The sequence below is a fragment of the Neophocaena asiaeorientalis genome, unplaced genomic scaffold (assembly GCF_003031525.2).
Source record: "Neophocaena asiaeorientalis asiaeorientalis breed wild unplaced genomic scaffold, Neophocaena_asiaeorientalis_V1.1 scaffold196, whole genome shotgun sequence".
Taxonomy (NCBI): domain Eukaryota; kingdom Metazoa; phylum Chordata; class Mammalia; order Artiodactyla; family Phocoenidae; genus Neophocaena; species Neophocaena asiaeorientalis.
Genome location: NW_020173929.1, coordinates 1,417,043 through 1,432,973, shown reverse-complemented (window position 1 = coordinate 1,432,973; position 15,931 = coordinate 1,417,043). Strand labels below are relative to the sequence as shown.

At 40.8% G+C, this 15,931-nt stretch overlaps 1 protein-coding gene across 1 annotated transcript; it reads right to left on the bottom strand.

The window, feature by feature from the left end:
- Positions 1 to 131: 131 nt before the first annotated feature.
- On the bottom strand, positions 132 to 15,433 carry PRRG4 (proline rich and Gla domain 4). The gene is made up of 6 exons (XM_024752533.1): positions 15,379 to 15,433; positions 14,608 to 14,720; positions 8,685 to 8,848; positions 7,243 to 7,291; positions 6,104 to 6,236; positions 132 to 2,292 (listed from the first exon to the last, which is right to left on the bottom strand). Exons 2-6 carry the CDS (start codon positions 14,708 to 14,710, stop codon positions 2,058 to 2,060), a joined length of 684 nt encoding a protein of 227 aa, XP_024608301.1. The 5' UTR covers positions 14,711 to 14,720; positions 15,379 to 15,433; the 3' UTR covers positions 132 to 2,057.
- Between the last annotated feature and the right edge of the window lie 498 nt (positions 15,434 to 15,931).

The following is a 15,931-nucleotide window of genomic DNA, read 5'->3' as shown; positions in this document are numbered from 1 at the left end:
CGGCCGCGCAGGCTCAGTGGCCATGGCTCACGGGCCCAGCCGCTCCGCGGCACGTGGGATCCTCCCGGACCAGGGCACAGAACCCGTGTCCCCTGCATCGGCAGGCGGACTCTCAACTACTGTGCCACCAGGGAAGCCCCCGTATCTTATATTTTTATTCATCCTAAGAAACACATGTGTGAGAATACATATACAGATATGTAATATATGCACCTATATACATTTATGTATATATGACAAATGTTTATACATTTCTCATACAAACTTAGAATTGTCTCTATTTTATAATTTCATAATTTGAGACAGTGTAATTCTATAGATATGAGATGGGCCTAGAAAAGTGTGCTTGCTCATTCTAAACCTAGCTCTCACCAACATGTTAGATTTTGGTCAAGCTATCCTTCTATGCCTCAGTGTGATTGCTAAAGTGAGTAGAGTTTGCCTCTGACCTTTTAAAGAGGATTAAAATAAGGGCAAAGTGCAAAGTTACATGAGGAAAAGTGCTTATGTAAGCCAAGGTATGACAAATAGTAAAATTTTTATAGGTAACATAGGTGGCTTTAAAAAGACTTCTTCCTAATTATATCTAAATGTTGCCAGATGATTTCTTTGTAACACACAACCAAAGAGACTGAAAATATAAAAGGTAAAGTCTTTAGCAGTCTATAATGATTAAGATCCTTCTTTTATCTGCATTAAGATCATGCTGTCTTAAAAGAGAGACATACACTCAAACACACAGTATAATATGATTTATATTTTCTAAACATTTAATTTGGAAGGAATTATCAAATGCATGTAGTTTTAATCTCACCTGTGTGAAAATTATAAAACAAAATACAATTTCATAAATGGTCTTAAATAGGAAAAAAGCAATGCCTGGCAAAAAACATAAAGAACAGAATTTTCTGTTTCTCAGGAGTATGTTTTTTTTTCGAGCTCCTGCAAAGAGGAAACAAATTCACATATACGTACACACCCACTCAAATAAGTCTGTGCGCAAACATTCATTCCAGAAATTTATAGCTTATACTCTACTATGTTCTTAAGGGGAGACTGGTCATATATACAATTAGAAGAAAATACAAAATATAGGTCAAAATGATTACCTATGGTGTTCTGTGTCTAGACATTAAGAGATACAGGGGGTTGCTGGTAACTTTAATCAATATTATTTTGATAGCAGAAAAGTAAGTTACTTCTTCCAGGTTCTCCAACTATTATTTATAAAATTCAACAAGTTTTCCAGATTAATAGTTACAGTCAATACAGACAACGTAGCAATGAAAATGGGTGTGTCTACTCTTCATTAATATGCACAACTTATCAAGTTGTCACTCCTAGATTTGAGGCCTGTATCTTTATTTGGTGGTATAACAACCCTTGCAAATCTGTAACATTGCAACCCTGTTCCCTCTGAAGAACTAACTCTCTAGCAAGTATTTGTTTGGTTTTTCTTAAAGAAGACTATTGACCCCACTCCCCATAATAAAACATGACTGATCGCAAGAGTTCACAATAAGAACGTGCAAAATATGGTGAATGCTATGCAATAATTTAAAATAAAAAAACAAGTGATTATATGAAGGCCACCAATTTATATTTAAATGCCAAATTCTGTGAAGTAGTTCCAACCAAAAAGAAATCCTAAAAAAAGAGTAGGTCAAATATTATGACTTGGGATATCTAATAGTTAGAAATTCTTACCTTTTTAGTATTCAATACAAGAACTCTACAAACTTCTTCTGTACAGAGGATACAGATAGTTCCCCAGTTGTAGCTGTGACACCCATAACAGAGTTTTTGAACCATTAAAAGGAACAAAAAAGTGCTCTCTTCTTAACTGCAAAGATACAAAGTTCCTTATCCAGCTGATGATGATCAAGTTCAGGTCCAGGATGCTAACAGATCTCCAGTGGCATAGTACACGTGCTTGTTCCTCCTTTACTCTCTGCAGTTTGTCATAAAGGGCTGAATCGACATGTCTTTTTGGTTCAGGGAAAACAAACCATTTAAATAATGTGAATGTCCTATATCACCAAGACAACAAGGTGGGCTTAGTGAGATGGGAGTGACATAGATTTTTTAAATACCCTAAACCCTTTTGCTGGCCCAGGATATGGTGGTGGTGGCGAAACACTGTGTTTTCTGGTCAGTGCCATTGCCTGTTCATAAGAAGGTAATCCTGTGTCCTCCACTGAAGGTGGCAATGGAGACAAGACAGCCTCCTCAGGTCTTCTGAAAATGATGGAGGGAGTGTGTCTGCCCCTTCTTGCATAGGTGGCTGAAGAACTAAACAGAGACAGCATTGAGGTCTAGGAAAGGCAGCATTTTTAGGTTAAGATGGCAATATTAAAAAATCCAACCATTTTGATAAAGATGAACCCAATTTATTTTTATTGTTTTAATTTTTTGGCCGTGCTGTGTGGCTTGTGGGATCTCAGTTCCCCAACCAGGAACTGAACCCGGTCCATGGCAGTGAAAGCACTGAATCCTAACCACCAGACCACCAGGAAAGCCCCTGAACCTGACTTATTAATATAACAACAGTTTTATTTTACCCATAAACTCTGAAAGAATCTTGATATAATGGAAAGATCAAGAACTTTGAAGTCAGTCATGGGTAAGAAACAGGATCTTGTCATTTCATAGCTGTGTGACCAGAGGCAAGGTAACCTAACTCAGCTTTCCTCCTCTATAAAATGGGGATAACAATAGCTACCTCAACAGAGATGTTTTGTGTGGATTGAGAAAGATGTCTTATGTAAAGCATCTACGCAATGTCTGGAACACTGTAACAAGGACTCAAAACACGTGAATTCCCTTTTTCTCCTGCTCCTGAATTAAAATTTTCTCAAAGTATGGTGTGAAACCAAATCCAGGCTTTGTTGAAAGGCAGCATAACTCCAAGCCTAGGAAATTGATGCCACAGAGATAATCACAACAGCGATGCCCGTCTCTCTCTCCTCTGTTCCCCACTGAATCCCTGCTGCCTGGGCCATCCCTCCTAAACAGGACTTCTATCATATCATTCTTCTCCGCAAAAGTCTAACCTGCAGCCTACTTTCTACTGAATCAAGTTCTAACTCCTGTGCCTCCTTTCCAAAGCCTCCCTTATTCTGGCCTCACTTTATTTTATAGCTCTCTGCTCTTGCCAAGGTAGCCTCTTTACTCTCCTCTGTATGTGCAATGAATCCTCTGGTCTATCTCTGTGGTTTCACCTGCATTGTTCCCTTTCTCAGATTATTATCTTTTCCCCATTGATCTCCATTGATTTAAGTCCAACAATTACAAAAAAAATTTTTTTAATTAAAAAAAAAAAAAGGCCTAGTTCAATATGGCCACTGTTTTCGCAAAACTCTGTCACCTACACCACCAGCCATTGAAATTTGAAATGCAACACAGGTCTGGTGTTTTGAAACTACATTTTCCCTTCTCACTTGTGAATTACAAATTAAAATTTAGACATTAGTAAATTGATCTGTTTAGACTGTGAAGTTGGCTGCCTATGAAGCATCTATGCCTAAATTAACCTCTTATAGTTATGACTAATAAGATAATTAAAATGTAAAGGTAATCCCCAACCTCTAGTCAATATTTACAGTATTCTTCCCAATAAGAGACAGCTTAGCAGACCCAAAATACTGCAAACTTTTGCAAACTGAATCAATCAATTTGCCCCTTAGAATGCCTTTTCCTTTGGAGGTTATAATGAGATCTGGAACTGGACGGAAGGAGAGAGGAAAATTGCAGAGAGAAAAAAAGAAAAAAGTCTGTGTAAATCTAGCAACTGGATAATCAGCCCTTCAATAGTTGAGAGGTGACTGATAGCCTCAGAAGTTTACTTAGAGGAGTCAACACAATTCCTCCCCTGTCAGAAACCTGGAATGTGTTCATGCTAGGCTTGTCACTTGCCACATTCATTAGCTCGTGACGAAAAGTTCTACTTGTTTGTTTATAGGAAACAGGAGAGACAGATGTTTTATTTGAAGAAATGAATTTTTCCACGTTGACCTTCAAAATTTAAGTTACAGGAACAGTATAATTATATTAAAGTCATTAAGTGTCTCCACAGTGATTTCTTACAAGATTAAAATCAGAAAGTATGCACCAGGAACACCTCAAATAAGCTGAGAGCATTATATTATGCCTATTTTCCTCCGTAAAATATAGGGACTAAGAAATGAAAAGATCTTGTTTCCCATTTCTTGGCATGTTTTTACAGAGGAATGAGACAAACTATTCTAACAATGATCTTATTTTTTACTTTTTTCTTTTTCAAATAGTCCTCACCCTTCCCCCACTTCCAGACTTGCAAAATGTAGAAAGAGAACACATAACTCTGCTGCAAGAATTTCTTGGGACAATTGATGAACGGTACTTTACTAAGTATTTAAAAGTTAACCTTAACACAAGTGAATGTCTGGTTAACCTAGTTTGAAATGTCCCCTACAAAGGGTTTCTGTGAGAATCAAAGTGAGACAGTAGATGTAAAAATGACCTGTAAACAGTACAGCATTATACTGTACTAACATTAAGTATAACTAAACTTTTAAAATAAGAGATATCCAGGTTTTCAAAATTTTATAACAACATACATAGAAAATATGCATAATAATGCACCTCTTTATTCCTTGTGTCTTTGAATTCTGCTTCTAACCTCATGCAGGAAAGAAGCTAGAAGGTTTCAGAGAAAAAAGGCATAAGGTAAGAAGGTGTAGTGGTGCAGAAAAGTAGAAAAATGAAGAAAAACCGGAAAGAGGAGAGAAGACAATGTCGAGCATGAGGACATTGAACAATGGCTGTGCTCACAGACCTTGAGGGAAATTATTAAATGTGAGGGCATACAGAGACTTTTTGGGGGAAAATACTATAAATGGGGTGGAAAAGAAGGAAAGATAAAAGGCAAGGAGAGTCTTTAAAGACATATTTTCCGATTTCTTCATTAACCTTTGAGTTTCCAGGTATACTGCAGCTTGTGGAGAAGGACATATTGAATAAAATCTTAGTCAAAAGCCCTAGAAAACAGGAAGAACTTGCTCATTTCCTGTCTGTTAAGTAAGGGAAACCTCTCAGCTTAAAACATAGTGGCTTAAGAAAAATTGCACAAAATTTTCCTTATCTTCTCTCACTTTTCAAAATTTTATAGGATTTACAGAAGTCTCAGACAATCTCCTTAGTCCCTGCCCACGATCACATTAATGCCTCAGGGAGTTGTTCAGGAATTCCAGCTTGGGGATAGAATTACACTATACTTTGCCCCTGTCCTCTGCCCCCTTTGCTGGCATGTCCTCCTCCGCACCCTTACTGTAGGCATCCTTTAGGACTCCATCACTTGCCTTCTGTCCTTTCATCACACTCAGAGAACTTGCCTACTCTCATGGCTTCAGCTTTTATCCTCCAATGGATTTATCTTAATTCCATATCTGTTGCCCTAAACTCTTACCTTAACAATAAAGAAAACGTTTTTATTATGGTAAAATACATGTAACATAAAATTTGTCGTTATAACCATTTTCAAGTGTACAATTCAATGGTATTAATCATATTCACAATGTTGTACAACCATCACCACTATCTATTTCCATAATCATTTTATCACCTGGTTACCATCATTAGCTTCTTCATAGAGTTTGAAAGTGTAAATAGGGATATATAAGCATTAATTTCGATAGCCTGTTTCGCATGTGGTACTTTTTGTTGAATAAGGTTAATTCTTTACTTTCTCATCTCTACTTACAGATAAGATAATAGAGAAGATAATAACTTTTTATTCTAATAAGGATGTTGAGATTCTATTATGCAAACAATTATGGCCTTTATGAAGCTTTACTAATGTGCTGGAACTCAGTTAATAGTAATGTACCAATGTTGGTTTGTTAGTTTTACAAATGTACTATGGTAACATAAGATGTTAACGAGGGAGCTGCGTGAAGGATATAAGGGAACTCTCTGTGCTATCTTTGTAACTTCCCTGTGTATCTAAAATTATTCCAAAATCAAAAGTGTATTTTTAAAAAAAGGCAGCCATTTTTTTTAGCCATTTAAAAATGACAGTATAGAACGTACAATAGTAAATTAAATATTTTTATTTGGTACTTACCCTGGATGTCGTTGCCTGTGACACTTAGTGATACAAAGATAGTAACCAAGTAATCCAAAAATAACCAAAAATATTCCAGCAGCAATTAGTCCAGTCAGAAGGCCCATAACATCGATTTTCTCTCTGTTAGCATCTTAAGATAAATCATTAAAATAACATGAATATAACAACTGAAAAGCACCCCCTATGACTTCAATAAATTCAATGCTGGGTGTAAGCATGCTATTAGGCATCTAATAATTAATATTGATTACTTTTAAAAGTCTGTGCTAGAAACATGACCAGAAAAAATTTAGATACACTTCCTAAAAGCCCTAGCTCTGACTTCATTTATTTTTAATTTTTTTAAGTTTTTGACCACACTGTGTGGCATGCAGGATCCCCAACCAGGGATCAAACATGCGTCATCTGCACTGGAAGCGTGGAGTCTTAACCACCGGACCGCCAGGCAAGTCCTTAGCTTCATTTATTTTAAATGTTATATTAAATGGATGAAGGTCAACACTAAGTGGGATAAACATGTTCTTTGTTCAACTATACACATTTTGGTATTAACTACTAAGATAAATGTAGTAAGCAATTCTGGTGTAGCTATGTAATACAGTCTCCCTATAGCTGGGGCCCTACCTAGGGGGAGTGAAAAAAGAGCTGTCAAACACAAACAAAACAAAACAAACCTGACTAAAAAGCAGCTAGAGATGATAAATGTAGATAAAATAAAGGATCTCCCCTCTCTAGGAGTTACTTAATTCTACCTAACAATCCTAATTTACCTAGTAGCGTAAGTATTCCGTTTACTTGTAATGGTAAAAAAGAAAAAAAAATTAAAATAGTTTACTATTTGAAACTAATAGAGTCCTACTTTTATTCTGTGCAAGTCTTGACTTAGCTGGACTGTTTAAAATAGCATTAAGCCTATTATCTCATTTCCCTACTATCTCACCAAACTTGATTTTCAGTGTGTAAATAGATGAATGTGGCCTTCTCTGTCTCAGATAGCCCAGTGTATAACTGAGAAATCTTCCGTGGCTTTACAAGGTATGTATGTTGTGCAACAACCAAACTCAAACAATGAAACTAAAAATGTACTATGATAGAGGGTGGGAAAAAACATGAAAATTGATCAATTCTTGCCTCACCTGATTCTGTGGTTGGTCCTTTAATTGAATATTCTTGCCAAAATGCCATCTAAGAGAAAAGTAAAATTTCCAAGTTTATTTAATTTCTTTATTGTCATTTCATTTGGTCTCAGTGACCTAGACTAGGGGTGGTAAACGCTTGGCATGTGCCACAGGTAGGATACTAGTTCATTCATGCTGGAGGGCGTGACTCACTCTAATAAAGTACTGCCATCCACCACTGTTTCTTCCAACCCTGGAATTGGTCAGGGGATTATTGCCAGTGCTAGCTCTCTACTACTGTGCGCTGATAGTCTCCCTTCACCTGCCCAGAGCCCTCGCTCAGGCATCAGGGGACACTATCGCATTAGAGAGTCGATGAAAGTAGCAGAGGTGGAAGTTGAAGCAGGGGACTCATTATCATGTTTGAAAAGGAGTCTGATTTTTTTCTACATTAGGTGAGCCCTCAGTCTCCTAGGAAATTTTATTGAAAGTTATTTATTGATTTGGAAAGACATCTCTGAGACTGTTTAAGTTCAGTGTTACTTGAGAGAATGGAAGCCATTTTCAAGGAACCGTGATAAAATTAGAAAACGGGTTTGTGAAAAACAATAGAATTTCAACAGGCACAACTACAACGCAGAGTAGACTTTCTTTCCCTTCTCTAATAGATGCAGCAGATAATAGCAGGGAATGGAATCTGGGCACAATTTTGGAAGAAAAAAGAACTAAGTTTCAATAACACCTGCATTTAAAGGATACCTAGAGAGGTTCTTATTGACCAAAGAGTAAAATGGGATTCTTGAGGAAGGGGAAAAGGAGCTGGGGTTATTTAATCTACAAAAGTGAAAAATCTGGGTCACTTGTCATTCTTAAAGAATATGCCAGATTATAACAGGGACAGTGCTGGTTGTTTGTTTTGTACCTTTTCAGGATTAACAGATAGGATTTAATTGTATTTTAAGGGAGAACTTCTAAAGGTTTATTGCCAAGCAATAAAATCCTGAATGCAGGGACTATATATCTTATCTTCAGTCTCTAGCAGAGCACTTGGCACATAGTAGGTCGTCAATAAGTACTTGAAATATAAATACAGTAATCAAAAATGGTAAGTCCTAATAGAAAAAATTGCTCTGAGTCTTGAATGATTGAAGCCTGAGTCAGAGAACTAACTCAAATAATATCCTGAAGTTTAATTCACTCTGCTTCATTATTGTCTTTGAATATCATAAAGTTAAACACAGAAAATCACGACATAATTGATAATTTGATAATTACTATAAGCCCAGTTAAGTATAAAGCCAAGTCTAAATGGGCTAATTATAATATAAGAAAGTAGAAAGAGATAACAGGTATGCAATCTGAATTTTATTTAAGGCACATAATCTCTACTGACTGAAAGTGCCACTTTCTTAAGTACAATTTAATAGATGTCTAGCCAATTAACATATCAACCAAATTACCGTTTTATCTTCATACACAAAAATTTCTCTGGCTTCCTCATAATTACAAAGTTCTTCTCTGCATTCTCTTTCTAGGTCACTGGAAGTGAAGAGCTCCAAATCAAATCTATTATATAGGAGGTGTCTACGTATGAACAAGTTTGCTTCTTCTTTTGATGTAAAGACTAGCAAAAAAATAGAAAGATTTCAAACACCGATAAAAAATAAGGCAGAAAATTCCTGTTTTAATTACGGTAAAAGCATATAGTTCTTTTGATCTGGTTAAATTATACCAAACTTTCTTGTGTGGTTTTAAAATCTGACAAAAAGAAATATCATCAGTAAAAATAATTCCTGCTAACTATGAAGTACAGATACTAACAAAATTCCAGAACATACTTGAGTAGATTATGTCCGAAATTATCAGCATAAATAAAAATTATTTGAGTATCACTTTTTCCTCTAGACAATTATTTTTCCAATAAATGGCAGGCCAGACTATTCTATTTCTAAAGTGTTGGTTTCCTATTATCTTGACTGAGAAAAATTAGTCTGGTGTAATGGACAGAGTACTGGACTAAGAGTTAGAAGACAGACTCTTCTTTTTGATTTGGCTTAGCTATCAGCTATATCCTGGGATAAGTCACTTATCGCTCTGGGTTGCCATTTCCTGAAACACTTTTTTTTTTTTTTTTTTTTTTGTGGCTGCACTGTGTGGCATGTGGGATCTTAATTCCCTGACCAGGGATTGAACCCATGCCCCCTGCACTGGGAGTACGGAGTCTTAACCACTGGACCTCCAGGGAAGTCCCTGGGTTGCCATTTCCTCATTTGGAAAATGGGAATATGAACTAAATAATAACTAAGATCTCTTTATGTTTTAAAATTATAAATTCATACATTTATATTAAAATTGTTCTATCAGGTTTATACCAAAAAATTTTAAACTTCTAAGCTAATAAAATCATAAGTTAATTATAAGATTAATTAAAAGCCATTCAGTCCCTCCCAAAGGAGTAGCTCCCTCCACTCAGCCCCTAAACATGTGTCAACAGAGTTTTATAAGACTCCGTCTACGTGTGCATGTAGGGAAGGTAAATGGTAAACACCATAGCTAAGCACAGGTTGACACAAAACCAAAATATCCTACCAAGGCAGTATTTTCAAAACCTGAAAACTTCAAACTCGTTCTGGTGTCACACAAAGCTGAAGTGATCTTGCTCCAGATCATATTACTGAGACTGGAATTCAGAAACTCTCTGAGAACTACCCCAACTGCTTATAAGAATTTAAAAGTCTTGGTATTTCTCACTGCTAACCATTACTAAAGGAAGAATATATTAAAGTGGGCAACTGAAAGATGGATCAAGACTGACGACAGGGACTTCCCTGGTGGCGCAGTGGTTAAGAATCCGCCTGCCAATTCAGGGGACATGGGTTTGATCCCTGGTCTGGGAAGATCCCACGTGCCACAGTGCAACTAAGCCTGTGCCACAACTACAGAGCCTGTGTTCTAGAGCCCACGAGCCAAAACTACTGAGCCCACGCACCACAACTACGAAAGCCCACACGTCTAGAGCCCAGGCTGTGCAACAAGAGAAACCACTGCAATGAGAATCCTGCACACCAAAATGAAGAGTAGCCCCTGCTCACTGCAACTAGAGAAAGCCTGCGTGCAGCCAAAAATAAGACCCAATGCAGCCAAAAAAAAGACTGACGACAGTGCATGGTCTGGAAGACTAATACTAATTTGAGAGTGACCTCAGGTTGGCCATTTATTCTTAGCCTTTGAGAACAGTCACACCTTGGCCAAGATATTTTCCTTACTAATCAATCACTTTTCCAAGCAGGTCTGAATCTTTTTTTTTTTTTTTTTAATTTTTTTGCGGTACGCGGGCCTCTCACTGTTGGGGCCTCTCCCGTTGCGGAGCACAGGCTCCGGACGCACAGGCTCAGTGGCCATGGCTCACGGGCCCAGCCGCTCCGCGACATGTGGGATCTTCCCAGACCGGGGCACGAACCCGTGTTCCCTGCATCGGCAGGCGGACTCTCAACCACTGCGCCACCAGGGAAGCCCCAGGTCTGAATCTTAACAGAGCTGGATTTGTCCAATACAGTAGCCACTAGCCACGTATGGCTATTGACCACTTGAAATGTGGCTAGTGTGAATTGAGATGTGCTGTAAGTGTAAATACACAGGGGACTTCAAAGACATGGTTTAAAAAAATATGAAATATCTCAATGCTTTCTATCGCTTATATTTGGAAATACTGGGTTAAATATTTTGGATATATTAGGTTAAATTAACTACATTATTAAAATTAATTTCACCTTTTTTTTTACTTTTTAAAATATGGCTCTAGATAATTTTTTATGTGGTTCGTATTTTATTTCTATTGGCCAGTGCTATTCTAGTGTAGTCATTTCTATGTTAGGAATAACACATATGAGCTATTTGAACCAAGGGGGAAGCCAGAATGGGATCATTGGTGATAGATGTTTTGAGAAATATTCTAAAGGGTAGACCAGTGTGATAAAATATTTTTGTTCTTTCTTCTTCTTTGTCTCCTTGTAGATTTTACACTACCACCTAATGGAAACAGAATGAAAAATTTTCCAAGTCTCCATCATCTCTCATTGGGGCTCTTGCAATGGCCCTCTAAGGCAGCGGTCCCCAACTCCCGGGCCATGGACCACTATCGGTCTGAGGCCTCTTAGGATCCGGGAGGCACAGCAGGAGGTGAGCAGCGGGCCAGCGAGTGAAGCTTCACCTGCCGCTCCGCTCCCCATCGCTCCCCATCACCAGCATTACTGCCTGAGCCATCCACCGCAACATCCGTGGAAAAATTGTCTTCCAAGGAACTGGTCGCTGGTGCCAAAAAGGTTGGGGACCGGGCTTCCCTGGTGGCGCAGTGGTTGAGAGTCTGCCTGACGATGCAGGGGACACGGGTTCGTGCCCCGGTCCGGGAAGATCCCACATGCCGTGGAGCGGCTGGGCCCGGGAGCCCCTGTCGCTGAGCCTGCGCGTCCGGGGCCTGTGCTCCACAACGGGAGAGGCCACAACAGTGAGAGGCCCGCGTACCGCAAAAAAAAAAAAGGTTGGGGACTGCTGCTCTAAGGGCTCTCCTTGTCCCCTACAGCTACACTGGTTTCCAATGTGCCTGGTTTTCTCCTGCCTTTGAACTTGCTGTTTCCTCTAAATAGAACTTTCTTCTTTCACTCTGCTCTCTCACTTCCTTCAGGATTTTGTTCAATGTTACCTTGAACCCCATCCCCACTCACCCACCTCTGGCAATCCCCATCTCCTACTATATTTTGTTTTTCTTCATAGCACTTATCACCATCTGGTGTTCTGTACGCTTTACTTACTTGTTACCACTCTGTTCCCCTAGCTAGAAGGAAAGTTCCATTAAAGCAAGGGATGTTGACACATAGAGATGCCAAAAAAATTACTTACAAAAATAAATGAATGAACTTGACTTTCCTGTAGTGGGAAGGAACTCTTGGACCTAAATTCTACCAGTTGAAGCAATTCAGAGGTATAGTCCGTTACTCAGCTTGGCATAGGTTTAAAATATTAAACCAGTAATGAAGTAACTCTGAGCCTGCCTAACTTAGCTATATTGTACTTACTACATGAAATCTAATTTCAGAATGGAGAATTAGAATCTGCCTCTGTATTGCTACTTCTCAGGTACGCCCAGATCTTTACATTTTATTGGCTAGAAAAGCAGTGCCAAATTTCTCATTGTCGGTCTCCTATTCAAGTCAGTTTTCTGAGTTATAAAATGCCCCTGCCCTCCAAATGGGACTTTTAACTTAAAACGAAAATAAAAAAGCGAGTCATGAATATTTTTGTTGTTCCTGAAATGATATTTATGCCAACGAAAGTCTTCACTGATGTATAAAACATGCCCTCCAGGAGGGGCTGCTGTTTACCACTTCCCTGAGTGTGAAAGTTCTGACTCAGTCCATGGTTGACCTTACACTTTCAGTGCCTTATCAAACATCTTCCTGCCTCCCTTATGATCTTAGGAGAAATACTGTCCTTTGTTATTTGGGTTCTAAGTAGCCCTGGATTTGCTTTTAATTGAAAGAGGCAAACTTCCTTGCCCCTGGAGCATCCTGAACTTCCAGCGAGAGTTCCTATTTTCCCTCTGGCCGTTGCTGGAGGATGCACTGGCCTTTGCACCTTTGTATCTGCCTCAGATTGTCTTTCCATCTCTGTCTCCTGTCTTAGACCATCCTAGGAAGTTGCCTGTGCATTCCCCTATTTTAAGTCCACCAACTGAGATATTCCATTTTCCTCCTCTCCCCTGTCTCCCCATGCTTTCTAAATAAATTCTTTTTAGGTCATTTCAACCCCACCTTTGGGCTTTAACAGAATGTAGCTGAAGGTCCTTTATTTTCCTAATTACTTTTCATATCTACATTTATTATATCTCATTTGCAGATAGAGAGCACTGGCTTCTGTGCCATACAACTCTCCGGAGACAGAGTTACTGCTAACTCACTCTTTCCTCTGCTCTTGAAACTCTCTGTTTTAACTTCTGTCATAGAGTTTATGGAGATTATCAGTTTACACCCTGCCTCTCCCACTAGATGAAGTAGTCCTCCCGGTCAGGATTACAGTCTTTCATTTCTACATCTCCCGTGCCTAGCAGAGAGCTCAGCACATAGTATATGTTAATAAAGAGGTTATTACTGAACAAATCAGCTTTTTAAATATAGAGGATTCTTCATTTACATCTCCCACAGCTATCTCCAGCCTTCTGCACTCAAGTATGATCTCTAAATTCCTTCCATAGTTTGTGATGTCCTTGAGACTGTCTTTTATGCTGTATCATGTGAATGAATGAATACACTCCCAAGCATTCTGGAGATCAGCATCTGGTCCTGCTGAGCATGGATCATCCACCTTATGTATGAGTGGACTTACATATATGGTGCAACTTGGGAGGCACCAAGAAGGATTTCCTTCCAAATCTCCCCCATCCCACTGGCTAGCCTATCCAATTGCCTAGAATTCTGCCGTCAGTGTTTGATTCCTTCAGGTTAAGATACTGCCCTATCTTAACACACACACACACACACACACACCCTCCTAGAAGGTTTGAGACACTAAGCTGTATTAATCATTAATAAGTCATCCAGGAGTATTAGTGTCACAGATCCTTCCCAAAAGAAAACAAGAGTAGGATCTGATGAGAATGAATAAGGGACAGGAATGTGTGGAGAGGTAGATCCAAAGCACTGGCACTGGGTAGGGAAGCACAATGACTACGCAGGGAGAAATGAAAGCCATTTTTTTTTTCCTTTTCTGTTTTTTCTGGTTAGGCTTTCAAAATATGGGCAGGAATCAGTCTAAGACTTGGAGTCCACAAGGTATGGAATTCTAGGTTAGCAAGCCCCAAACCTAATCTTCTCATACCTTCTGACTTTACCCAGATAACCAGGCATTTAAAAGTTAAAAAGGACCTCAGAGATCATTCCACTCCCCATCCCCCATCATTTTACAAGCTGAAAGGGGTTAAGTAACTTGCCCAGAGTCTCCTAACACATCCGGACTAAATCCTGGTCTCCCTGTCCATCTTTCCAGGAAGAACTGGAAGAATTATGCTCATTATAATTACCACATAGCTTCATCTAGAAAAATGGCACTCACTGATTTTCAGAAGTTGAAATAGGTTTTCCATTCAGTTAACCACCAACCTGGTCTTAAATATATACTTAGCAAAAGTAACTCACAGAAATGAATGTGTAAAAATTGCACTTAACATAACAAACCACAACATTACCAAATAAACCACAAATTAAAGGACATTTTAGTGCTTCTATGATTGACGGGGGCATTTGGTTTCAAAGACTGCACTTTCTGGTTTGAGCTCTATAATCCGAGTCGGGTTTCCAGGAGGATTTTCCTGGAGCGGGAAGCCAGGCTTACCTTCTTCTCCCGCATGCCTCGACTCCTCTGGACTTCTTGTGAGATGAGGGAACGCGAAGGTAAGTATGCGCAGTTGGCTGAGTAGCACCAGGAGTGTAAACATAGTCTGGCAACTGTCAAACAAACCGAAACAAACAAAATAACCAACAAAAACCACGTCAAAAAAGGCCCCGGCTCAGCATTTTGAGTTCCTGGGGGAACTGAGTCACCTACCTGTTGTGCTCAAAGCCACCGCGCGACTGCGCCCCGCGCGCGGTTTCGGTCGCCGGCGTCCGACCCGCGCCCGGAAAGCGGCCCCGAGAGCATGCCCGGGGACAAATGCCGCCTCCGCCCTACCCCTCGCCTCCCCACCCCACCCCACCCTCCGGAGTCTGCAGACGGCAGAGCGGGCACCTATCGCCGCGGCCGCCCTCTGCTTTCCGTTGGAATCGAGCCCGGTCCGCCGAGGTGGGCCCCTCCGAGTCGCCCATTCCCCGTCGGGGCCGAGCCGCCGGGCCCCGCACCTGCAGCTCCGGGCGCATGTTCCAGCAGCTCCCGGGCCGGAGCCCCGTGCTTGGGTAGTCCCTGCGGTCGCCAGACCCTCCGTCTCGGCGCCCCCAAAACCCTCGCCTTGCTCTCCGTAGGGCCGCAGTGGCCCGCACGCTCGAGGATGCGCCTGGGGTCCGCGGAGCGCCGCCCTGGCCGGCACGGGGACGCGCGGCGCAGGCCCAGCCTTGATCCCGGGAGGCCGCGGAGCTGTGGGAAAAGGAGGAAGCAGCTCCTTGGGAGTACCTGGCAGCGCTCCTCCTCCCGGGGACCGGCTCACCTGCGGCGGGCGGGCAGTTGGCCGGCGTCTCCGGGGAGCTGTCACTCGCTGTAGCTGTCGCCGTCGCCGCCACCACTTCTGCCCTGAGCCCTGGGCTAGCCCGGCCGCCCGCAGCCAGTTCTGGCCCCGCCTTGGCGCGCGGGGGGCAGGTTTGGGACTGGTTTCTAGATCCCGCGTCCTCCGCCGACTCAGGGGAGCGTGTTCGACTCCCAGTAGCTAAGCAGAGCGCCCCCCGGAGCGTCCGGGGCTTTTCGCTTTGGGTTCCGCTAGGCTAGGGGCTCTGTCTTGAGACCTTAGGTCTCAAAGGGTGGTCCGCGAAGGAGAGCAAAACATTCATCGGAGAAGTACTATGAACTGGGAAGTGACCTTAAAAATTAATCGATTACGTTGGTTCTCAAATCGTGATCCCCCAGGTCTGGGTCATCTCCAAGATCCTTTCAAGGGGTCTCCGAGGTCAAAATGATTTCCTTTATGGTACAAAGACATGATTTGCCTTTTTCACTCTCATTCTCTAAATGG